Source organism: Rhinoderma darwinii, chromosome 4, assembly GCF_050947455.1.
Source record: "Rhinoderma darwinii isolate aRhiDar2 chromosome 4, aRhiDar2.hap1, whole genome shotgun sequence".
NCBI classification, from domain to species: Eukaryota; Metazoa; Chordata; class Amphibia; order Anura; family Rhinodermatidae; genus Rhinoderma; species Rhinoderma darwinii.
Genome location: NC_134690.1, coordinates 159,836,081 through 159,861,418, shown reverse-complemented (window position 1 = coordinate 159,861,418; position 25,338 = coordinate 159,836,081). Strand labels below are relative to the sequence as shown.

General features: G+C 38.6%; 1 protein-coding gene across 8 annotated transcripts in view; it reads left to right on the top strand.

Moving 5' to 3' along the window:
- Nucleotides 1–25,338, top strand: part of IL1RAP (interleukin 1 receptor accessory protein) — a 191,342-nt gene that overhangs the window by 73,147 nt on the left and 92,857 nt on the right. For 3 of the 8 annotated variants that reach the window (XM_075861784.1, XM_075861787.1, XM_075861786.1), the window contains exon 2: nt 9,684–9,790. The exons of the other annotated variants lie outside the window; for them this stretch is intronic. In XM_075861784.1, the coding sequence (XP_075717899.1) occupies nt 9,783–9,790 (8 nt within the window). In that variant the 5' untranslated portion in view covers nt 9,684–9,782. The remainder of the gene's footprint in view (nt 1–9,683; nt 9,791–25,338) is intronic. 8 annotated transcript variants of the gene reach the window in all.

Genomic DNA, 25,338 nt, shown 5'->3' with positions numbered 1-25,338 from the left:
TTGTTCATGAAGGGGTTAAAGGTTTTTTTTCTGACGGTGATAAAAAAAAAGCACAAGCACCTATAACCTCCAAAAGTTCTTACGATTAGATCGATATCTCAGCTTACATGCTGTATTACTTCCTGGTTCTTGGCGGGACATCAACTTATTATTCAGTTCTTATCCTACATGTCCCATAATGCTTTTCATTACTCTCAGCAAAGTTATCTCCACCCCCATGAAATCCCTCCTGTATTCCTCTTCCCTTTCTATTTTCAATGTGCCACATTGCTTTCAGCACTTTACGTTTACTGAAGAAAGAGAAGACGTGTGAGGTAAAAATTCTCGTCCGCACCCAGCGAATCCTGGTCAGTCCCGATGCCCACCGCCTTAGATTCGGTCGACTTGACCGCCGGGAACTTTTATGCTGCGGTCATTTCTCCTCAAGCAGCGGAATCCTGGGGCACAACGTTCACGATGCTCTGGCCATAGATTTCACTATGGGAGAAGCCACTGACGTCACTATCCATATATGGACAGTGTCGTCAGCGGCTTTTCCGGTACTGGAATCTCCAGCCGGAGCAGACCCGACGCTCTGGCCAGAGATTTCGCTCCTGTAGAAGGCCCTGACGTCAGTATCCATATATCGACATTGACGCCATGGGTTACTACAGGAGCAGAATCCCCGGGCAGAGCGTCAGCAGCGCTTTGTCTGGAGATTCCACTTCTAGGGGGGAACATGGGTCGCACTATTTACAGAGGGGGGACATGGGTGACAGTATAATCAGGGGTGGCGTGTGTGTTACTATCTACAGGGGGGCGGAGGTGGCACTATGTTCAGTGGGGGGCTTGTGTCACTTAGACCCTGCACAGGCGCAATGAGGTATTGATGTAGGGGGCTGGGTTATCTAATGAGCTACAGCCCCTTTAGGTCACATGGTGATTAATGCACCGACTCCAAGTGAATGAGGAAGAACTTCAATATCACGTGTAGTGGTTTCGGCACATCATCACGAACAAGAAAACTACAGAAAGGACGGATCACGTGACCACAGTGCCGACAGACTGTATGGTTGAAATATGAAATATAAAGTATATTACAAAGTGTTTTATAATGTAATGAATAAATGTTTAAGAGAATATTTTTATTCTCTGGATAACCCCTTTAATGATAGAAATCCAATTTTCAGGTTCACAGATATTGTAAATTCTGTTAAAGGGGTCTCATAATTTTGTGATTTTGTTTTAAGGAGAAAAATGCATTCAGGTTGATCCAATGCTGTCTTACTTTAAAGGGCTTTCTTCCTACAGATGACTCTGAATGTGTTCTCCTGTGACTTTTATTAAAGATATTCTAGTTTCTTGCTGTGAAGGTCATTTATAAAGGAGACAGTTATTTGTACAGTTGCTCCTTCTTATCTGTCAAGCGCAATCCAAGTCTTCCAGAAATCATTGGTCCTCTATTTATGACACACCCTGTCAGTTGTATATGAATTAATGAATCATTCAATTTGTACATAGTAGTACACGGGGGAAACTACCGCATTGTCCCTTTCGATATCCAGATATAGCGTAGGGAAACCAGATAATCCATCTTTGACCTTATTAGGTGGTTCAAGGGTGAACAAACCCTTTTGACAACTCCTATTTTTTTCCACATTTTTCTCAATTCCCCCTTAAATAACTATAGTAAAATCAATTGATATTAAGGCAGATTTATAACTAATATTATGTTGGCTGTCCTACATGCGCTATGTTTATTTAAAAAACATCTGTAAATTTAGTGCAGTCACCATAAAATGGTGCATAAAAATCTAAACTTCTACCCTTGTGTGAGAAGAATTTCTGAACAACACTGTCAAGAAATAAACTCCTGAGTATCTCTTGTTTCCTCTTCTTTTTTTTCTTCGCTTTTATCCTTCTTTTATTCCTTCCTCCATTCCCTGGTGTCAGATACTTAGAGAAAGTAGAGAGTATTAACTCAATTATTAAAAACACTAGAGAATTTCATTGAGTTAATAGAGAAATGTAAATCAAACCAAACAATTTTTTTAAGGGCTTCTCTGACTGCAGCATGTAACATTTGTTGAACTGAACATTAATACTGAAGTAACTTTGCTATGTAGAAACGTTGGTTCTGAACATGAGATTCCTGGCACATAGCTGTATGAGAAGCATGTGATCTATTATAAATGCTCATACAGCTGATGCTATGGATGAGTAGCGTACATAAAAATCAATGAATGTGGCTCTTACAAAGAAGTCCTCTTCTAAGCTACCAGAATACATTTTGAACAGGTACAGTGTGTATGTATATAATATATACATTTGTATGAAAAAATATGGATTCTTTAAAAAATTGTATTCTCAAATCTAGTTCTCTAGATCTAATGTTCTTGCCTCAAATAACTATGATTTGGCTTTTCAAGTTGATGGCTAAAGCATTTAAAATTTACAAACATATTTATATATGCCATTATTATTTTTTTTGGGGGATGTGGCTCATTTAGAAAACAGTCTTTCTCTGCAATCATGACTAGTAAGGCTTCGTTCACATCTGCGCTAGGGCTCCATTCCGACGTTCCGTTGGAGCTTTCCGTCGGAATGGAGCCCTGACAGAAACAATTGTACTACGGTATTGATTCCGTCAAAACGACGGAACCCTTGCACAACAGAGACAAACGGAAACCATTGGCATCGGATCCGTCACCATTGAAATCAACCTACGGTTTCCATTTGTGTCAGTCAGGGCTCCATTCCAACAGAAAGCTCTGAAGGAACGTCGGAATGGAGCCCGGACGGATATGTGAACGAAGCCTAAGCCAAATTTTTGTCTCTCATCCCGCGCAAAGATAGAACTCCAGAAGCCACACACCCCTTAAAAGATTCCTACAGATAAGATAATTATTTTTTTTTATATAAATGATCCACATAATATTGAAAATGATAAAATATATACTTACCGATTCTCAACTGTACCCACGGCACCAGCCTGTTTGAAACCCTACCGCTTTCTATATACAGTGGTGTACAAACGTTAATGCATATCATGGAAAACTTTGAAGCACCCCTTTTTTAGAAAAATAAATGTTGAGAACAATAACTTCATTCAGGGTAACAGAACATGGCTCTATCTTTTAGTTGGTTTACAACACAGTTGTGCCGGTGCGATCAGAAGCAGGTCAACAACAGTAAAATACAGCCACAGCCCCAATCTAATGGCGGAATGCCTCTGACGCGATCAAGGAACATACCTTCTATGGGCAGTCAGCCCAGGATCCATTGAAGACCCCAGGGTCCTCTGACCATATTTTTTGTTAGGGCATACATAGGTATGCCCTAACAACTGCCTGCATACAATCAGTACAAAGGCTAATGTACGGATTGTATAATTATATACCAGTACATTAAAGTTAAAAAATTAGAATTAAAATGAAAAACCCCTATGAGATTAAAAAAAGGTAAATTAATAAAAAAAATATGTAAATGCAATTTTTTTTACAATAAATAAACTTTATTAAATGTAAGTCCCAAAACATTAAATAGTATACAAATATTTGGTATTGTCACGCCCGTAACAACCTGGACAGAAAATTTATACCATAATTTATAATAATTAGTTTATGCTGTAAAAAAAACCCTAAAAAACACAAAAACTGCAGTGGAACTGCCCCTACATAAAGTACAAATTGTCCCGCGAAAAATAAAGTGTCATATAGCTACGTTGAACAGAAAATAAGAGTTATGAGCGCCAGGATGCAAGGAGGAAACAAAATCAAGAAATTGTTCTAGTCCTCAAGGCCAAAATTGTCCATAAAGGTTTTTTTTCCCATCTTAGCCATTTATGGCATATCCACATATGCAATAAATATCTGATAGATGCGAGTCCCAGCTTTGGGAACCGCACCTGTTTAGAGAACGGGGGCCTCCTGAACCCCGATCTGCCTGGTGTGGCGGCTGCTAGCTGCAGAATCCCGTCTAAGACTATTAGAGAGAGGGTCGCGCATGCGCGTGGCTCCCTCTATTCTATTTAATGGGAGTTACGGACACAGCCAAGCAAGCGCTGCTCGACTGTTTCCGCAACAACCATACAACAGAATGGAGAAAGCCGTGCGTACACGCGACCCTCTCTCCACTAGTCCCCATCTGGATTCTACAGCCAGTGGCCGATGCATTGCACGGCGACACGGGGGTGGGGGAGACCCCATTCTCGATATAGGTGTGGGTCCCAGAGCTGTGTGGATATGCCATAAATGTCTAAGATGGGAAACGCCGTTTAAGGGGTTAAAACCACGGATGTGTGCTATACCAAGAGCTAAAAAGGGTTTCCCTATAGTTGTATATTGGAAAGCTGCTCAATAAAAGGTCACAGCAGCACTAAGTATATGAGTGAAAATAAAAAGGGGCTTCACCGTGAGTCAATGTAGTTCTAAAAGTGGAATGCATCCTTGTTATTTATTGAACTCTTTGACAGTGTAATTTATACTTGTCTGTATTTATGGTGCTGACTCACTTCTATCCAAATCAGTTTGTTCATAATGTTTTGACTTAAGTCAGAAGCATTTGTATGAACCTTATTGGCTTATTCATGTGTTTTTTTGGTTTTTATATGTGCAAGAGTCCACTTGTGACTGCCAAAAAAGGACCCTTTTGTTTCTTGCCCTCTTGATCTTGTTATTTAAATGAAAAGAAAAAAAAGAAAGGTCTGTCTCATAGAGTTCCCAACAATGTATAAAATTAGATTGATGAGAAGGCTGTGTTTCAGGCAAAGTGGATAAAAATTGTATACCAAAAAAAAAAACTCCCACACAAACTCCTGCTATTTTCTATTAATATAGATGAATGGTTCAGTGGCCCCTGAATACGATTTGATCTAAAAACCTGATACCTATTATACATTTTGCTAACCTTATGCTGTTATTAAAGCATAGATTATTGTAAACACTCTTGGTGCCAAATCATGATTTATATGAAAATGATAGGATCATTATCATGCATTTTATTAAACCCAAACTTTATTTAAAAAGAAAAAAAAAATCTTTGACAAGCGCAAGTATGATAATCTGTTACACAGCCCTCAGCACAGTGTAGCACATCGAAAGAATGATGCAAACATATTCAGGTCATTGTGACATATAATATTGTGTTTAATGAGATCCAAAACCTGTAAGAATTGAGTTATTGTATCAGAGCCGTCCTCTCCGATGACAATGTGCAGGAAGGGGATATACAATTATAATTATTTAGAGAAGGAAGACACACGAGATAAGTGGAAGACACAAACTGGGGTAGCATGGTGTATGTGATATTAGAGAGAGAAGAGCCGTAGGTGACTTACGGAAACATGTGCTATGGCAATCAATAGATGTCCCAAGTAGAAGAATCCCAAGTACATAAGTTTATACATAGCAGGGTTCCTATTTAAAACTTAGATTCACTTCTCTTTTGTAGGTTTTTTAAGTTTTGTCTATTGTAGGAGTACATTTTTAGTTTTTGGTACAAGCATAGGTAACAGGAGTATGAAATAACTTAAAGGGGTTGTCCAGGCACGAACAACTGATGCCCTATCCCGGACCCTATGCTGCTTCATCTGCATCCTGGTGCCGGATGTTATGCAGTATTCGGAGCTGGAAGCATACATGCCGTGTTGCAGAAAAGCTCCTATTCACTTAATTAGAATTCACTTGAGTGTATTCACATACATTCCCCTCCCCCGTCGCGCTGATTATGAGATTTTAATAGATTTTTACAGCACTGCCGTGGGACCGGAAATCTAGTTGCTCAGCCTTCTTTGACGATACGACTCTTCGTCATGTGACCGGCCCCGCTGTACTGTATGTATAAGCAGTAGCACAGCGATTACATAGAGTACAGCGGGGCCGGTCACATGACGACAAGTCATGTTGTTATGAAGGAAGACTGTGCCACTAGACTTCCGGTCCCCCGCCTGCGCTGTAAAAATATTTAAAAATCTCATAATCAGCGCAACGGGGGATCGGAATGTATATTAGCGAGTGTTCTCACATACTTCAGTAAGTACACTGCTAATACTTTTCGGTTCCCACATAACCCCTTTGACAACAGGAGGCATAACTTAGAGTGTACAGTACCGGTATACCCATAACACTGGGAAGTTATTGTTACAATTATTTTTTTCCCCAAATATCAGTGGTAAAATACTTAAATCTTAGTTTTCACCATCATTGCTATGAGCTACATTTACAGTACAGTACTAATGCAGAGAGTGCGAGAGTCATGGCTAGGCAACAACGACGCTCATTGCCAGCTGGAAGCAAGCTTCTACCTGCTGGCTCAGAGAATTATGATGATGGAAATGCACACCAGATCCTAACAAATGATTTTACAAATAAATGTCCATCAGTGGTTTTTGTTTGATATAAACAGGCGCTTAGTGAACTGCCAGACAACTAGGCATTACTAATGCCTCTCTGTCACATCAAGTCCACTTTGGCCAATTACTTATCTAATCAAAGTTTGCAACAAAAAAAAAATAACTTCCTACAAATTTCATTTTTCCGTTATGTTGTCCCATATCACCATTCTGGGACATTGATGGGCAAGGCTGGATTTACCTATTGGTGGCCCTGGGTGAAGGAAAGCTACCCATGAGAAAATTTACATTGGACTACACTAGGTGTTCTAGGTGTTGTGAGAAATGCAGACAAACCTTTTCATATATGACTAAGTGGTTGAGCGTAAAAAAATAAAATAAAATAGCAGTAGCAGATGTTATAAAATAAAAAAAAGTACTAAACTGTTAAATCTCCCACCACTGCAGCACCAGTGGCCCCCGACAGTCTTTTTTTAATTTTTCAGGAGAAATGAGGTGCTGTACCGGCACGTGACCTCTGTAGCCGAGCACTGGCTTCAGCGATGACGTGCCATAATCATACTGGCATCTATTTTTTTTTTTATTCTTGGACAACCCCTTCATTGGAGGAGTTTAAGGGTATGTTCACACGCTAAACAAAAAACGGCTGTAAAATAAAAGAGTTTTTGATGCGTTTTTTACGGATGTTTTTGGAGCTGTTTTTCTATTGACACAATGAAAAATGGCTCCAAAAACAGCTCAAGAAGTGGCATGCACTTCTTTTTACGGGGGAGCATTTTTTCAAACTGCCGCTTAAAAAACGCACTGTCGGAATGAAACGCCGTTTTTCCCATTGAAATCAATGGGCAGATATTTGGAGGAGTTCAGCTTCTGTTCTTTCAGCCATTTTCTGGGTGTTTACGGCCCAAAAAACGCCTGAAAATAAGCGGTGTGAACATACCCTCAGGTGTCAAACAATCTGTGGGAAAAACATATGTATACATAGCAGTAAATATATCCAGTGTTCAGAGGTGCTTAAATGCATCCATCCTTTTCACATGTAATAAAATAAAAAAAAGGAAGGATATTTTTCAGGAACAATTTTGGGTCATCTGTTTAGAAATGGACAGCAAATAAAATCCCGGAAAGGATGACAAGAAGGGAAAACAGTAGTTGGATAAGTACTGTAGCAGCTGGGCACAGTGACCGTGAAGTCAGATGAAAATGAAGGGGTGAAGGGCAGGACAACATATTAAAGATGGGTTTATGCACAACACAAGTTTGTTTTTATTATTTGTATTATGGTTTTTTTTTTAGAAGATTGAGCAGATTAGGTTTTGTCGTTAAATCCTCTTGCTACATTCAAGTCCCTTATTTGATGCAGCTCTAAGATATTAGTTTTTTTTAAATCACTTTAAATCCTCCAGGGCACTCTTCAACATTGTAGTGTTATCTGCAGTACTGTTGTAAGGAATAAATGTCCTATGAATAAATAATTGTGTGACATTATAATGGATTTTCCCCGTTATTTTTGTGCCGCAAGCCCTGGATATCAATAACTAACGTGACTGTGATATAACTATATGGAGAAAAGACAGACGAGTCAGTTAATTCTTTTAAACAATATATGACATCCCGACTGGATGGAAAATGATTTATTGTCTACATCTGCTATGGGAGTCTGCAATGCACTGCGGACCCAGCAGCTTCAGTAGGTTGGATCTGGATCCATCAAAAGAAAGTGAAGGAAATGACAATATACTGCTTTTCAAAGAACATCCAGAAAGAGTTGTTTTTGTAATAAGAGTAATACAAACATAGTGATGCCTAGAAGACAGTTGTACTCCAGAAGTTAAGACGTTAGAGTTTCCTTGCCTGTCAGGATATGAGTGCGGTCTGTGGTTCTGGCTGTCCACAACAGCTCATTTAGAGGAGCTCTACACAACTTGTATATAATGTACACCTAAATTGTCCCCTCCTCTGTACATGTAGATGCCCTAACTTAAAGGGCTCTAACCTAGTGGCCGTTCATCTGTAAAAGATAAAATTTCAATACATCCTATGAGGGTGTCAACAGAGTTCTAATATCTTTTAGCTCGATTGGATATCCGCATGCATCTTGGCTCTCAGCACTTGAGGAGACAAAGAGCTCGGTTTTCTGTTTTTGAATCTCCAAATCCCCTTTCCTTGACACAGCCATAAAATTGAATTATGAAATTATGTCTGCCTGCAGCCATTACTTGGCATCTTACTGCAATATAAAACTGTCTTCAGTAAGCTCCTATGCTCCCCCTAGTGGAGGCTGCATTCAAACAGATTTGATCATTTAGCTCTATAGGTGTGTAAAGGGAAATGGAATTTGGAACCATGTAACGAAAAAAACAGAGCTCTGAGCTTTATAAGGATATATTATGAAATTAATCACAGAATTTTGGATCTATTGAAATTAAAACAAACTAAAGAATAGTTACAATTTAATAATCATCTATTAGAGAATAGCTGTTAATGCAAAATACTTTCAAACCTAAACAGCATTATAAGATGTTTCTAATTCAATTGTACATTTTATAATCGTGAATCCTCTGGTCTCAAAATAAATAGCAAATTATATAAATGCCAGCACCTTTAGGCTTCTAAAATCTTATTATTCTTTTTATTTATTTATTTAAATTTTGTGAAAACCAGGAACGGATTCCAAAGAAAGAAGAATAATTGAATTTGGGGAGTTAATGGACTTTCTTAAACCAAGAAATTAATGAGGAAAAAAGTAAAAACTTTTTGGCTGTTTCAGGATCTTATACAAGTGCTGCAGACTTAATTTTGTAGAAATCTGTCAGAAACAGGTCTTTCACACCTTGGTTTTCTACCTTTAATATCTTTCTATCTCAACTAAATGGCAGTGACTTAGGGCCCTTTTACACCGGACAATTATCGGGCAAACGAGCGTACACAGAATGCTGGTTCCGGATAATTGCCCTGTGTAAACAGAGCAACGAGCAGCCGATGAAGGAGCAAATTCATCGGCTGATTTTATAGTTTTAAATGCCGAAAACGTTATCGTTATCGGCAGCACAACTCCCTGTGTAAAGAGGGAGACGTGCTGCCGACATCATAGAAATGGGGACGAGTGATCGGATTAACAATCGCTCGTCCCCCATACTAGGTCCTTGTGAAAGGAGCAAACGAGCGCCGATCAACGAGCTGTCTCATTGATCGGTGCTCTTTGTACCGGCCATAATGGGCCGGTGTAAAAGGACCTTTAGATTTTCTTATTTTCAATTGTATTCAGAATAGTGCGATAAGTTTATATAACCTCCTAGTCAGAAATAAAGCATCCTAACTCGCACCCTATTGATTATATTCTCATGCGCAGGAAGAAGGAGGAGGAGAAGATCAAATAAATCCTAGCAGAGGAATACATATTTTTTTTTATCCTTTGCATTGCTCTTTGAAACATACCATTAACAGAAGAATGTCATGGTAAGCGTTCTTTTTTTCCTGCTGCAGCCTAATTGTTTAAACCCAACATCAAGGGTTTATGTCAGCATAGACCTGGTATCATATCACTAGGATATGCCACCAATGTTTGATTGGCATGGGTATGACCAGTGTGAGCTCTGCCAGCTGCTAGAACAAAGTGTCAGCAGCACCTGGAAAGCACCATGCCACTTCTTCACCTGTTGGCCTTGCTAGCCTTTCTTCTGAGGCTGCATGATTAGCTTATTAGAATCAATGGGCAAAGCAGAGTGGAGACCAGAGGATACAAAGTGGTACTACGCTTTCCTAGCACTGCTGCCACTTTTTTTATTTCAAGTGATTATGGGTTCAGATATTTCCGTATGCAATCAATGTCTATGCAGAGACAAACTTTTTAACATGATTTTTGGCATGGAAGTCCTTAATGACTAAGTAACGCGATGAAAAATTACTTGGAATGTCCCTAGATTGATTTTATGCAGTTCTTATGTTTGCCCTTAATGGAAGAAATGTGTCATGATTAAACAGGTGTAAGGGTGCACAACTTTAAAAAGAACAGTCAATCATGTTTCCCAAGATATGGAATAAGCATTAAATGAGTTTCTGTCATATTATTTCCATTCAGAGAGAATATTAGCCCATCAAGACCTTTTTGAAGTTCGCCTTAGTGACAACAAAGAAAGCTGCTTTGCTCTTCAAAAGATCATTAATAACAAGAGCTTTTAGTGCTATAAACAGCGGAGCAGGTTCACTGAGTTTTACACTTAAAGCATTTACAAAGATTAAACCTAGACTGTGCAATACATTGTAAAACACGTTCATTTGTTTCTGTCAGCCTCTTGAGCTCTTTCTACGAGTTAGATGTTCAAATGTATTCAGATAAAATTACTTAAATAGATAAAATGCCTTGATAATACCATAACAAGCATGGTTTAGTAAAATATGTATATTTTCTTTTTAGTGTTTATTACTTCATTAAAATCTATAGACAATAAGGCTTCGTTCACATCTGCATGTGAGCACTACAATCTGGAAGAATTAAAAGATTTAAGGGATTTAATAGGCGCGTCGAGGTCTGGACACTCAGAACACAGTCATGAGACTACAATCAAATTTCGTTTTGGAGGAGTGGCCAGGCTAATATGGGGTGGGGCTTACATCTGAAAATGTTGTTGTGGAATGTGCTTGTTGTTCCTGTACAGAAGCTAGCCATATTAGGCTTCGTACACATCTGCGTCGGGGTTCCATTCGTGGGTTCCGTCGGAGCTTTCCACATTCCACAACAAAATTCTCAGATGTAAGCCCCACCCCATATTAGCCTAGCCACTCCTCAAAAACAAAACTTGACCTCGACGCGCCTATTAAATCCCTGAAATCTTTTAATTCTTCCAGATTGTAGTGCTCACAGCAGACTCCACACGAGGGCCAGACCTATACCTTGTAGATATTTCACACTGCAGTGTCCACAAAGTAGTTTCTACTGCAGCAATACCTATTTATATGCATCAGAGTGCCTCCATAATATAGCCTTCATTGTCTCTACTCCACTTATTGACTGCTAAATTATATATCTTTCTGTACCATTTACTACAGTCCGAGATCAGCACTGGATAATTAGAGGTGATATATGATGAATATATTCTTCTAGGACAGATTTGTGGCATTCTGGAACAGTGGCGGGGATATGGTCTTATTATATCCTGGACGCTTGTTTGTAATAGGGTTTGAAAGCCAGGAGCTCTATAAAACAGACTCATGAGCCCCACTGTGTCTACCTTTACTATACAAGGTAATATATCTGCAATTACCATTACATCGCACAGTAGGGAAAAAATAAAGTATTTCTTCATTCCTGATGTTCTCTTAGTGTAGAGTATGTTATTTTTCCATTATAAAAAGGTTCATGAATGTGTAAAAACATTGTATTATACTACTATAATAGGACAAGTGTCCTTAATCTTAAAGGGGTTATCCCATGAATTATTTTCATACCAAAAGTCCAGAAGGATTGATAATAGCTGTTTTACAGTAATTTGCCGTGTTTCCAGCTTAAAAACAAAAAGTTTTCATCTTTTTTTTTTTGCTTTCTTGTCTCTCCATTGATGCTGCTGCTAATCTGAGCTTCTGGGAGCAGGCTCTGAGCAGAATTTGTTTCCTTCCTCCTGCGGCTGCTGACAATCTAGTCTCTTCTTACTTTCACTGCAGATATGTAACTTGAGATGCAGAATAGTGAAGATATATACTGTGTATATACTTACAAACTAATAAAAATATAATTAAATAAAATAATACTGAGTGGGCATGCGCAGGGTTAATATCAACTGTCGGGATACAGACCTTTAACATCCTAACAAGCTGAGAGAAGAGTATTCTAAGCTATACTGCCATCTGACTGCAGAGGCTATGCTTCTTCCCTGTCCTGACAAGCAGGAGATATTTCTACTGCCTTTTTTGCATTGAATAAAGGATCGCTATGCAGAGACCTGTCTGTGGGGAGGGTGACTGAGCATGCGTGTCCGCCAGCACTCGGCGCATTAGATGGATGTGCACATTGCTAGAAACTTTGAACACTAGGTGGCACCATACTATGTAAGTAAATGTTATATCTCTTCACTAGATTGATTTTTTAAAAACCATGTAAATGACAAACATTGTTTTTTACATTGAATATGATATTTAATGGTGGGATAACCCCTTTAAAGTTTACAATAATTTACAAAATCATTGTTTGACTACATCTCTTGAAGCAACCCCAGAAACTGTGCAGAGTTAGAACATTTTGTACAGTGGTAGGCATTTTTATCTTGGATTGTTGCCTATCAGACTTTATTTACTAGAACCTGGACATGCTTATCATGTTTCCTCATTTTATTGCAGTTGCAGACACAGCCCTTGGGCTACAACCTTATATTTCTGATCTTTTCACTCAATTCTTGTTAAATTTTACTAACCGTGCATTTTATATCTGTATTGGCAGAGATACTGATTGTCCCCATTATACATACAAGTGGCAAAAAAATCAACACTGCGCACCTATTGTATCCATTCTCCCATATTCTTTAGATTGTGGGTTCTTAGAGTATATTCACACAATGCTGTTTTGCTGCAGTTTTTATGGTGCAGTTTTTGAAGCCACAACCGGAATTAAAAAAAGAGGAGAAGTAGAATCCTTCCTAGATATTTCTTCTCCCTTTTAAGTTCCACTCCTGGTTGTGGTTTAAAAAACTGCACTAAGGTCTAACTGGCAGGGTCTGTAGATGTTTATTTTACAGTATTTGTCATTTTGTACTTACTGCTTTTAGTGTTTTGGAATATGTTGACTCTTTATAAATAATGGTTGTCATTACTATGATTAATGTCTAACTGAAGTAACCACAATAGATAAACAATGCAGTCAAATGATGATGTAGTACTCATTATTCAAGCATAGTCTGTTAACACTATGGAAATAATAGTTTCTGACAGTTTTTGGTACAGGAGAGCTGACACTTTAATGAATATGTTGCCATACTTGTTTGTTACATGGTTACAGACTAACAAACAAAACCAGAGATTTTCAACCTAATTTAGACTTTGTTCACATCTGCATCGGGACTCCGTTCATTGTTTCCGTCTGAGCTTTCTGTCAGGGGAACCAATGAACAGAATCCAAAATGAAACAAACATAAACCATAGGTTTACCTTTGCATCACCATTGATTTAAATGGTGACGGATCAGGTGCAAATGGTTTCCGTTCGTCACCGTTGTGTAAGAGTTCTGTTGTTTTGATGGAATCAATACCATAGTCAACTGTGCTATTCATTTAGTCAAAACAACAGAACCCTTACACAACGGTGACGAACGGAAACCATTTGCACCTGATCCGTCACCATTTAAATTAATGCTGATGCAAACGGAAACCTATGGATTCCGTTTGTTTCAGTTTGGATTCCGTTCATGAGTTCCCCTGATGGGAAGCTCCGACCGAACCCATGAACGGAGATCCGACGCAGATGTGAATGAAGCCTAACATGGGGTAACAGCTTAAAAAATGTTGTGACTACTGGGGAAGCTATCTTTCCATCCCTACCTTAAAAAAGTTTGGTGTCGAGTGGGTAAAGCATGTGTGTATATATATATATATATATATATATATATATATATATATATATATATATATATATATATATATATATATATATATATATATATATACAGTGAAGGAAATAAGTATTTGATCCCTTGCTGATTTTGTAAGTTTGCCCACTGTCAAAGACATGAACAGTCTAGAATTTTTAGGCTAGGTTAATTTTACCAGTGAGAGATAGATAAAATAAAAAAAAAAAACAGAAAATCACATAGTCAAAATTATATATATTTATTTGCATTGTGCACAGAGAAATAAGTATTTGATCCCCTACCAACCATTAAGAGTTCAGCCTCCTCCAGACCAGTTGCACGCTCCAAATCAACTTGGTACCTGCATTAAAGACAGCTGTCTTACATGGTCACCGGTATAAAAGACTCCTGTCCACAGACTCAATTAATCAGTCTGACTCTAACCTCTACAACATGGGCAAGACCAAAGAGCTTTCTAAGGATGTCAGGGACAAGATCATAGACCTGCACAAAGCTGGAATGGGCTACAAAACCATAAGTAAGACGCTGGGTGAGAAGGAGACAACTGTTGGTGCAATAGTAAGAAAATGGAAGACATACAAAATGACTGTCAATAGACATCGATCTGGGGCTCCATGCAAAATCTCACCTCGTGGGGTATCCTTGATCCTGAGGAAGGTGAGACCTCAGCCGAAAACTTCACAGGGGGAACTTGTTAATGATCTCAAGGCAGCTGGGACGACAGTCACCAAGAAAACCATTGGTAACACATTACGCCGTAATGGATTAAAATCCTGCAGTGCCCGCAAGGTCCCCCTGCTCAAGAAGGCACATGTACAGGCCCGTCTGAAGTTTGCAAATGAACATGTGTATGATTCTGAGAGTGATTGGGAGAAGGTGCTGTGGTCAGATGAGACTAAAATTTTGCTCTTTGGCATCAACTCAACTCGCCGTGTTTGGAGGAAGAGAAATGCTGCCTATAACCCAAAGAACACCGTCCCCACTGTCAAGCATGGAGGTGGAAACATTATGTTTTGGGGGTGTTTCTCTGCTAAGGGCACAGGACTACTTCACTGCATCAATGGGAGAATGGATGGAGCCATGTACCGTCAAATCCTGAGTGACAACCTCCTTCCCTCCACCAGGACATTAAAAATGACTCGTGGCTGGGTCTTCCAGCACGACAATGACCCGAAACATACAGCCAAGGCAACAAAGGAGTGGCTCAAAAAGAAGCACATTAAGGTCATGGAGTTGCCTAGCCAGTTTCCAGACCTTAATCCCATCAAAACCTTATGGAGGGAGCTGAAGATCCAAGTTGCCAAGCGACAGCCTCGAAATCTTAATGATTTACAGATGATCTGCAAAGAGGAGTGGGCCAAAATTCCATCTAACATGTGTGCAAACCTCATCATCAACTACAAAAAACGTCTGACTGCTGTGCTTGCCAACTAGGGTTTTGCCACCAAGTATTAAGTCTTGTTTGCCAAATGGATCAAATACTTATTTCTCTGTGCACAATGCAAATAAATATATATAATTTTGACAATGTGATTTTCTGTTTTTAAAAAAAAATATAATCTATCTCTCACTGGTAAAATTAACCTAGCCTAAAAATTCTAGACTGTTCATGTCAGCAAGGGATCAAAAACTTATTTCCTTCACTGTATATATATATGTATATATGTGTATATATATATATATATATATATATATATATATATATATATATATATATGTATGTGTATATAGATATATATATATATATATATATATATATAATTTTCGAATATATATACATATTCAGATACAAAGAATCTATGAGCAGGCTGGAATCCGTTTGCCATCTCAACTGTAAAAGCGACTCATTTTGTTGCTGTATTTTGGGAAAGAATTAAAATGTAAGGATTTTTCAAGACTTGCAAAGTTGCATATTTTAATTTTGGATACAATGGAGCAATAATAAAATGGTTGGGCTGCAGCCTTTAATATTACCAGTCACAACTATGTATCTCATTCCAAGTATCTCAATCTGTAGAATAACCAGTGAAAGTGAACAGCAATCTATATTGTATGACACCTCCATGTAATGTATGAAATAATGTGACTGATTGCATTACTCATTATTTTATATAATATATCAGACTATACTGTATATACTTGACTTGGTAATAGAACTTATATATAACTGGGTTTATACTTTTATTTTTTCTTAATTTAGGGCTGCAGCATCGCCGGGTAGCATAGTCTTAGCCTAATAATGTCTGATACGTTGGGATTGCAGATTAAATAAAAGATTGCTTTTCCATAGACCTGTTATTATTAAGTAATTGGTTCAGGGAGTGATGAAAATGAATAAATTCTTTGTGTCTATTAATATGGTGGTGCTGCATAAAGGATAATAATAGTAATAATTGTAAGCCATAATTGATACACTAGAGACTTCTTATGGAAATGTCTCTGGGCTTTGTATAAAGAAATGTTGCCTAGTAAGGTATTTTGGGGAGTGAGTTCATAGCAAGCGACGCACCATTTACAGAAACAAATGACAAAGGTCAAATTAGGTCTATTGAAAATGTCGAAAATGCTTTCAGGAGTTGGATCGGTTTTTTTCTTTATTCATTGTTCTGCAGCAAGAACACAAGGGCAGTTTTAAAGTAATATTCTTACTTTAGTTCGGAAATCCACTGTGTGCATTGTGGGTAATTATTTTGGTGTGTAATAAAGTGCTATGACAGTAAGTGCCTAAATACTCGGCTTCTGTGGGAGCATGAATGAAACATGCAGGACTATAATCTTTAATAATTGCCTTTGGGCTACATGATTTACCTAGTTCCTATGCAATTATTTTAAAATAACTAAAGTAGAAAATAAAACAACTGTGGTTTGGCTCTGTAGGAAAGTGAATGTCGAGATCTCATATATCTGCTCAATGCCCAAACATACCCTCCAGCTCATGCAGGTAAGCAGATAAAAGTAGAACGTATTTCCATTTTCCAAATGTTTTCAGAACAGCTACAATTATTTTGCATATTTTCTATCTGCCGGAGTTGTTATATCCCTTTTTTCCTCTGTTCAAAACTATTCTTTCCTTGAAGAAGAAGTATTTATCCCAGCAGAATGGCCACCCATTGTTCCTTTGTAATTCATTTACTTATAAAGTAACAGTAATATTATGTATTAGACCTTGAGCAATTCCTATGAATCCACAAGATCATTTCTTTTGCTATCATATTAGGATTTCATATTTTGTATTAAAATTTTTATTGGGGTTTTCAAATTTTTTTTTCAACGAGGACAGAATTAACACGACAATGTACCATGGCAAAAGATCAAAATAGGTCAAGTCAAAATAGGGAAGTATAGAGTACAGATCGAAAAGTGGATACAAAACAACAGCATCATATAATCAATGGTTATTACAGCAACAGCATAAAGGCTGTATATATATATATATATAAAACTAGCAATATAATAGCCAATCAGAAAGATTGGTCAGAAGAAATAGAAATAATATTTCCATGATGGACCAGGTGGCAAGGACTTGGAGAGATAGAAGAGGTGCAATAAAAATAGGGAGGCAGGTAAGAGACGGTAGGTGCAAATATTGAGGGGAAAAAAGGGACGGAGGTTTATACATCATGAATAAGAAAAACAGTCAGTTCAACTTGGGCACACCAGGACGTCATATACTGGCCAACACAATGCAATTTGGCCATAAAAACTCTTTAGAAACATAGATTTATTTTTATTTTTATTTTAAGCATGAGCATAGAAGACAGCAGATGACAGTTTTAATCTTCATATGTTTGTCACACACATTGATCACAATTCTTGTTCGGCTTTGTTCACTTCCAAGCAGCAATGTCACACGTTGCTTTATTGTTACTTTTTTCTTTTGTGATATTGAATGCAGAGAATTTAGTGATGGAGGAAATAAAGTTTGTTGTCTAGCGATAGTAAAGTAGTGACATGGTGTGTGAGAGTGAGTGAAATAAAGGTACGAGGAGAGGTGGTGAGGACTTGCATAGGAGATGACTGAGGAGAAAAGACAAAAACAGAGGTTTCAGAGAAATGGAGAAAGGAGAAGAAGTTGGACATGCTGCTATAGTTGCTTTCCAAAATGGCATCCAAGTTTAGTTTAAAGAATTGCTGACAAGAGGGCCTATGGCCCTGACATTTCCACATACATTATAATTAATCAGGATGGATGATGTGACATCTGAACTTCCATAAAGGTTGAATATGACAGTGGCTTATTCACCATCCCTAATGTCAGGGATGACATATATATATTTGTGTTTTAATTGGGCATGTTTGGAAGTTTGTTGTTACAGGGCTTTTTTCTCTCTTTTATGCTGGTCATATACAGCACAAAGCAGTTTGTGTTGTCCATCGTGATAGAAGATTAGACATTTGACTATTTTGCAATCCTTGCTCGAAAAGTTGTTTTTCTTTTATGCACGTTAATTTTGGATATCTTATGTATTTTCACTGCACTTATATTAGGGCCTAGAACAAGTCATTACATTGACTCCATGAATTGCCATTTACATGAACATGCGGGCCTTTGAACATCGCAAATTTATAAATAATCTGATATATTTAGAGAATCAACAGGTTTTAGCCATAGAAAAATCCTAATTAATCCTTATAAGTGCTGGCTACTGACACATGAAAAAAATAACTCTTATATACATAGTTGTCCAATATTGTACCATGATAGCTATCTAAAATGTGCCATCTTATTATACTATAATGTATTCTGTTTAGTATATTCAAATATACACTTAGTGGCTCTAATATACACTCAGTTTGATTTATGCATTGATAGGAAATTATATTACCAATGTTCTTACAGTGGAACTTCTGACAAAAAAAAGATTTTGTACACTGTCCAGTTTACTCTCCACTTTGCTCATCTAACATACCTGCGGGTTCATTTATGTTAGAGAAGGGTAAAGCTGGCACCTAAAAATGAGGAAAGCAGCTGCGAGCGGGCAGAAGCTATCCAATACGAAGTACAATGGGTGGCTGTTGTAGCAGGCAGTTTAAAGACAAAAAGTGAGTCTGTCAGCTAAATATGCTGCCCTATGTAAGGGCCGTGTATTACAGCTGCAGGTCCATAATCCCAGAAGCCAAAACGTGATCATAAAACTTTGCGTTCCTATTAGTCGAACGGTACAAACTGTTTTTCTGCCATTTTGGCGATGAAGAGTACGGATTTGTAGCTGCAATATGCTGCCCTTAGATAGGGCAACATATTAAGGTGACAGATCAGTCAGTAGCTGCAGATTATTGACTGACCTCACTGTGGCACAATTTTACAACCGCTCAAACTCGAGTAGCAGCAGTTCTTTCTTTGCTGGACATGGACTCTTAAAAAGTAATGACCCCTTGAAAACTAACTTTAATGAGTATGTTAGTTGAAGCAAGTAGGTCCATTTTTACTTTTAAAAATCTAAACTTATATATATATTTTTAATTCATAAATGCAATTCTTATGGCTTCTTTAGACTGAATGGCAGAATATTTATTCCATCCATATAGACCCGAAGACCACAAGACTCGATTCGAACCAGATGATGGTACATTATTGTTCTGTAAACCTATGAATGGATACACTTGTTCAGTAATGTATTGGGATGTACTATGCATGCAAATGTTGCTTAATAGGTTTTGTGGAAAGGTATGAGGAAAATATAGTTAAATCTATTATCACCACCAGTGTTGCCTATACCATGGGTAGAAAAATAATGTTATATTTTGGACGACAAATCACTCGAGGAGCAAGCTTGATTTCTTTTTAGTAGCCACAAAATAAGAACATCCATAGAACTCAATAGAAAATAATTCAAAAAGTTAGGCATCAGAAGCAAGATTTCTAGGTGCGTGGCCACCTGGCTCCTGAGATTTATCCAACCCTGGCTTTTACTATTGACAATATAGAACAATAGGGCAGATTTATGAAACGCTAGTTTTAATATAAAGATTTCTAGAGTAAGATGCCTCTTATTAAATTAGGCGCATTCACTGTTGTCCGTGTGCCTGATAGCTGGCGTAGATTGCTGATATAATTTACGGCATAAATGATAGTAAATTTGTTGGGGCCGTGAAAGGCCATGCCCCAGTTGCTAAGCCCCTTCCACTTTTCAGAAAAGCGGCAGAAGTTGTGATAAAATTTAAAAGTTAATACATTTTTGCGCACATTCAGACTTTTCTGCCAGAAATCTGGCGTAGAATCTATAATAAATTCCTCGAATAGGTGCATTTATTTACATGCCATACTATAAGTAAGAACATGCAGCATTAATTGCTCAGAATTGCAGCCTGGTCCCACATATTACGTACAGCTCAATCTGTAATATCATACACCCAATATTAATCTAGTAGTGGACAACATTTGGTCATGACTAAAGGGGTTGTTCAGAATTAAAAAAAAGAGTCTGCTTTTTTCCCAGAAACAGTTCCGTTCTTGTGCATGGGCTGTGTGAGGCATTGCAACTTACCCCCATTCAAGTGAATAGTACTGAGCTGCAATATCGGCCAAAGACAAGAGTGGTGCTTTATGGAAGAGTGGCGCTATTTCTGAGGACAAAAAAAAACGAGCCCCAGTTTTGATAATCCCGGACAAATAATTAATCTATGTTCCTTATCATAATATTCAACATAGGGATAGAATATTTACACTGCCCTACATGGTCTATTTCTCTTAAATAATGCAATAGTGGTAAAAACTTTCCCACATCATGAGCCTAATAAACCAGTCTGCTCATATTATATATAACTTGGAGTTTTGAATGTTTACACTTTGACATTTTATTTAGTCTTGGTTGGGTTTAGGGTCCTTTTTTACTCTGGCCAATATGGGCAGTAAAAACGAGCGGCGATCAACGAGACAGTTTATGCAGGTAGATGTGCTGCCGACAACGATAGGTTTGCGTTTGACCATTCATCGGTTGATTGTTGCCTTGTTTTCACAGGGCATTGATAGGGAACGAGCTTTCATATGAACGCTTGTTTGCCCAATCATTGGCCCATGTGAAATGAGCTATTAACGCCTCATGCACACGACCGTGTGTGCCGTCCGAGTCCCGTAAGTGATCCGAGGAAAGATAGGACATGTTCTATTTTTTCTCGGATCGCAGACTCGGACCATTTTTCACGGAGGGGATTTACCCGCTAAAGTGAATGGGTCCGTGAAGACTATCGGGTGCCACTCGGATGCCGTCGAAAACGGCCCAAGTTGCACAACTGTCGTTAGCATGAGGCAATAGAGTTTGAATTTACGTGTACGAAAATTGCATCTTTGTAAGGAGGCATTGGAGATGTATCTCTGGAAAGTACTTTATCTTATTCTTAATTACACAACATAACCTTTCTGAACAGCAGAAAAATGAGCAACAACATTTGGTTTTGATCGGGTTTTGAAAAAATAAACCTTTGATAAATGTACTGTAGGCTAAACAATTTCTAACTGTGTTTTTATCTAATGTACTGTAGCTCCTGACACAAGGACTATCAGCTTTCAAGATGTGCAGTTTACCTGAAGCAGTGGTCTGAGAATAAATGTCTTAGATGTGTCAAATTAAAGGCCCCTGCTTGGAGTCCTCCTGAGTAATTGCTTGTTTCAGTTGTGTCTGGAACGGCAGTAGAATAAAGGATATGCTTTGTGGGCATACATGCATGCTAAATTACCTTATGTAAAACATCACATTATAGTGTGGACAAAGAACATTTCTTTTTGTTTGTTACAGTGATTGTGCTGCCTCAAGTTGATTCTTTTTTTTCGTCGTTACTTCATTTGTGAGTATTTTTCATGCTAATGGAGACTTCTACAATCATTTCTGCATAACGATGTAGACTAATATTGATGTGAGCGCACATGGCGGAGAGTTGAGGGAGGTATTTGAAATAAATAAAATAAGATGTATTGCTTGACAAGATTTAGAAGTATAATCATGTCTAGAAAAATCAATGAAATGCAGCGGTTTAAATTGATAACAAGTAAATTTTCATATGCCTATAAATCAGGAAGGAATTGTTTGGGTCTTTGCAGATCTTTTCTCAACCTTCTGACATTTAAATTTAAGCAGGCATGAATATATGTTTGTAAGAAGGTGAACATAAAGGAATTCAGCAACTAACAAAGTGTTAAGTACAAGATATAATGGGTAAATCTTTTGATCTCACAGATCTTGGACATGCGATTAATGTGGGTGAAACATTTTCATGAGTTAGCAAAAACGCTGTTTGACAACTTCTGTCCTTAGTAAAACCGTGCTGGCTGTCACTTATAATACTATTTATTGTCACATAATCCTGTATATAGTCTCTCAATAGCCCCTCAAACATTTTTCCAAAGATGGATGTTAAGTTTACTGGTCTATAATTACCCGGGGAAGACCTACAGTGGAGCCCTTTTTGAAAATAGGCACCACATTTGCCCTGTGCCAGTCCCTTGGCACTATACCAGTCACTAGAGAATCTCTAAATATTATGAAGAGGGGGACAGAAATAACTGAACTAAGCTCTTTGAGAACTCTAGGGTGCAACCCATCTGGTCCCGGGGCCTTGTGTACATTTATTTTATTTAACTTGGCTTGGACCATATCTACATTCATGCAATTCAGTATATCAACTGATATATTAACAGCACTGGCACCGGCTACATCAGCTGCTCTTTCTTCTGTTGTATATACAGAGCTAAAGAACCCATTTAGTAACTCTGCCTTCTCTTGATCCAGTGTGCCCATCTCCCCATTACCACTATTTAGGGGTCCTACATGTTCAGACCTTGGCTTTTTTGCACTTACATACTTGAAGAATTTTTGGGGATTTGTTTTACTATCCTTGGCCACCTGCCTTTAATTTTATATTTTTGCTTCTTTAATTACTTTTTTGCAGATTTTATTACGCTCTTTATAATTTACAAAGGCTACAGCTGTACCCTCAGATTTGTATTTTTAAATGCCCTATTTTTTGTCATATATTGCCCTTTTTACAGAAGGTGTAAGCCATGTGGGGTTTAATTTTAGTAGTTTATACTTGTTACCTATAGGAATAAATTTTGCACTATAACTATACAAAGTAGATTTGAATATCTCCCATTTATCATTTGTCCCATTATTTAACATTAGTTCTTCCCAGTCTATATCCTGAATTGCAGTCCTCATCCTGGGGAAATTGGCCTTCTTAAAATTAAGTGTTTTTGCCCTCTCAGCCTGTGTTTGTTATTTACAGTATATGTAAAATATAACTATATTGTGATCACTGTTACCGAGGTTTTCACGGACATTGACATTCCCAACAAGCTCTGCATTATTAGAAATGACCAGATCCAACAGAGCGTCACCTCTAGTCGGGTCTTCCACAAACTGGCCCATAAAATTTTCCTGCAACAGGTTGAGGAAGTTTTTCCCCTTCGCAGTTGAAGCCGAACCATGACAGCAATTAACAGCAGCCATGACTAAGGACACAGTCAGCGTCAGAAACGCGTAGGCACCGCTCCTATTTCCTGTTCTATCCCTCTATTGCACATTTGGGAATTTATCCACATTCCACTGCACATGTTTTATCCTTCGCCTAAATAAAACTTGGAAGAAGATTCCTATATTTTAACAGAACCAACAGACTCCTCGTTGGATCCATTTCTTCGTTTCTTCCTGAGCAATTAATAACTCGGTAATTAAAATCTCCCATTATCACTACTGTACCCGCCTGTGCAGTCCGCTCCATCTGTTTATATAGCTGAACTACCATCTCCTCAGTTATATTGGGGGTGTCTATAGATAACACGAAACTTAATTTTTTCAGTTTTTAACCTCCATTTGTAATTCCACCCACAAGGTTTCAACCTCCTCACAATCTTCACCCACTATTGACTCTTTCACACTCGCCTTCATATCGCTTCTCACATACAGACATACACCACCAACTTTCCTATTTGTCCTGTCTTTCCGAAACAATGTAAACCCTGTAGATTTACAGCCCAGTCATGTCAATAGTCTAGCCAAGTTTCAGCAACACCAACTATATCTATATTTTCTTCCAGTACCAAGGCCTCCAGCTCCCCCATTTTGCTTTCTAGACTTCTGGCATTTGTGAACATACACTTTAGGGCAGATTCAAACGAACGTTGCGTTTTTGCGCGCGCAAACAACGCGGCGTTTTGCGCTCGCAAAAACCACTTGACAGCTGTGTCATCCGTGTATGATGCGCGGCTGCGTGATTTTCGCGCAGCCGCCATCATAGAGATGAGGCTAGTCGACGCCCGTCACTCTCCAAGGTGCTGAAAGAGCTAACTGATCGGCAGTAACTCTTTCAGCACCCTCGACAGTGAATGCCGAACACAATATCGAGAAACCTGTTAAAAAAAAGAAAAAGTTCGTACTTACCGAGAACTTCCCTCCCGGCCGTTGCCTTGGTGACGCGTCCTTGGTGACGCGCCTCTCTTGAAATCGGGCCCCACCTCCCTGGATGACGCGGCAGTCCATGTGACCGCTGCAGCCTGTGCTTGGCCTGTGATTGGCTGGAGCTGTCACTTGGACTGAATTGTCATCCCGGGAGGTCAGACTGGAGGAAGAAGCCGGGAGTTATCGGTAAGTCTGAACTTCGTTTTTTTTTTACAGGTTCATGTATATTGGGATCGGAAGTCACTGTCCATGGTGCTGAAACAGTTTAACTCTTTCAGCACCCTGGACAGTGACTATCTCCTGACGTCGCGTACCGGAAATTTTTTTGCCGGGTTCGGCCAAAACGAGTTCGGCCGAACCCGGTGAAGTTCGGTTCGGTTGTCCGGGTTCGCTCATCTCAAAGACACTCCGTTTGGAAACAGAAAAGCACGTGGTGCTTTTCTGTTTACATTCATCCTTTTGACAGCTGGTGCGCTGTTTCAGTCGGTTCGCACGGAAGTGCTTCCGTGCGACCTGCGTGGTTTTCACGCACCCATTGACTTCAATGGGTGCGTGATGCGCGAAATACGTGGAGATATTGAGCATGTTGCGCTTTTTGCGCAGCGGACAAACGCTAGCAAAAAGCACGGACTGTCTGTACTGCCCCATAGACTTGTATTGGTCTGTGCGTGGCGCGTGAAAACCACGTGGCCCGCATGGACCCAATACACGTTCGTGTGAATCCCCCCTTAACTTGCCTTTCAAATTGCCACGTTTGGTATCAGAAATGTGATTATTTGACATTATTTGGTCATTTTTGTTTTCAGTGTTTTGTAACAAAAGGATCTCCCTATCCTGTTGTCTAGTCCTCTCCCCACAGTCTATTTCTCCTCCCACCAATATAGTCTGACCCTTTCTCTAATCTAACTACCCCTTTATTTTCTTGAGTTATTTGTAGACACAACATTTGGTAACTACTGTTAAGCAGCGTAGATGAAGGGAAGTGACAATTTTTCAACAGTTTTACATTGTTACTATGTTTTTTAAGCACCCTGGAA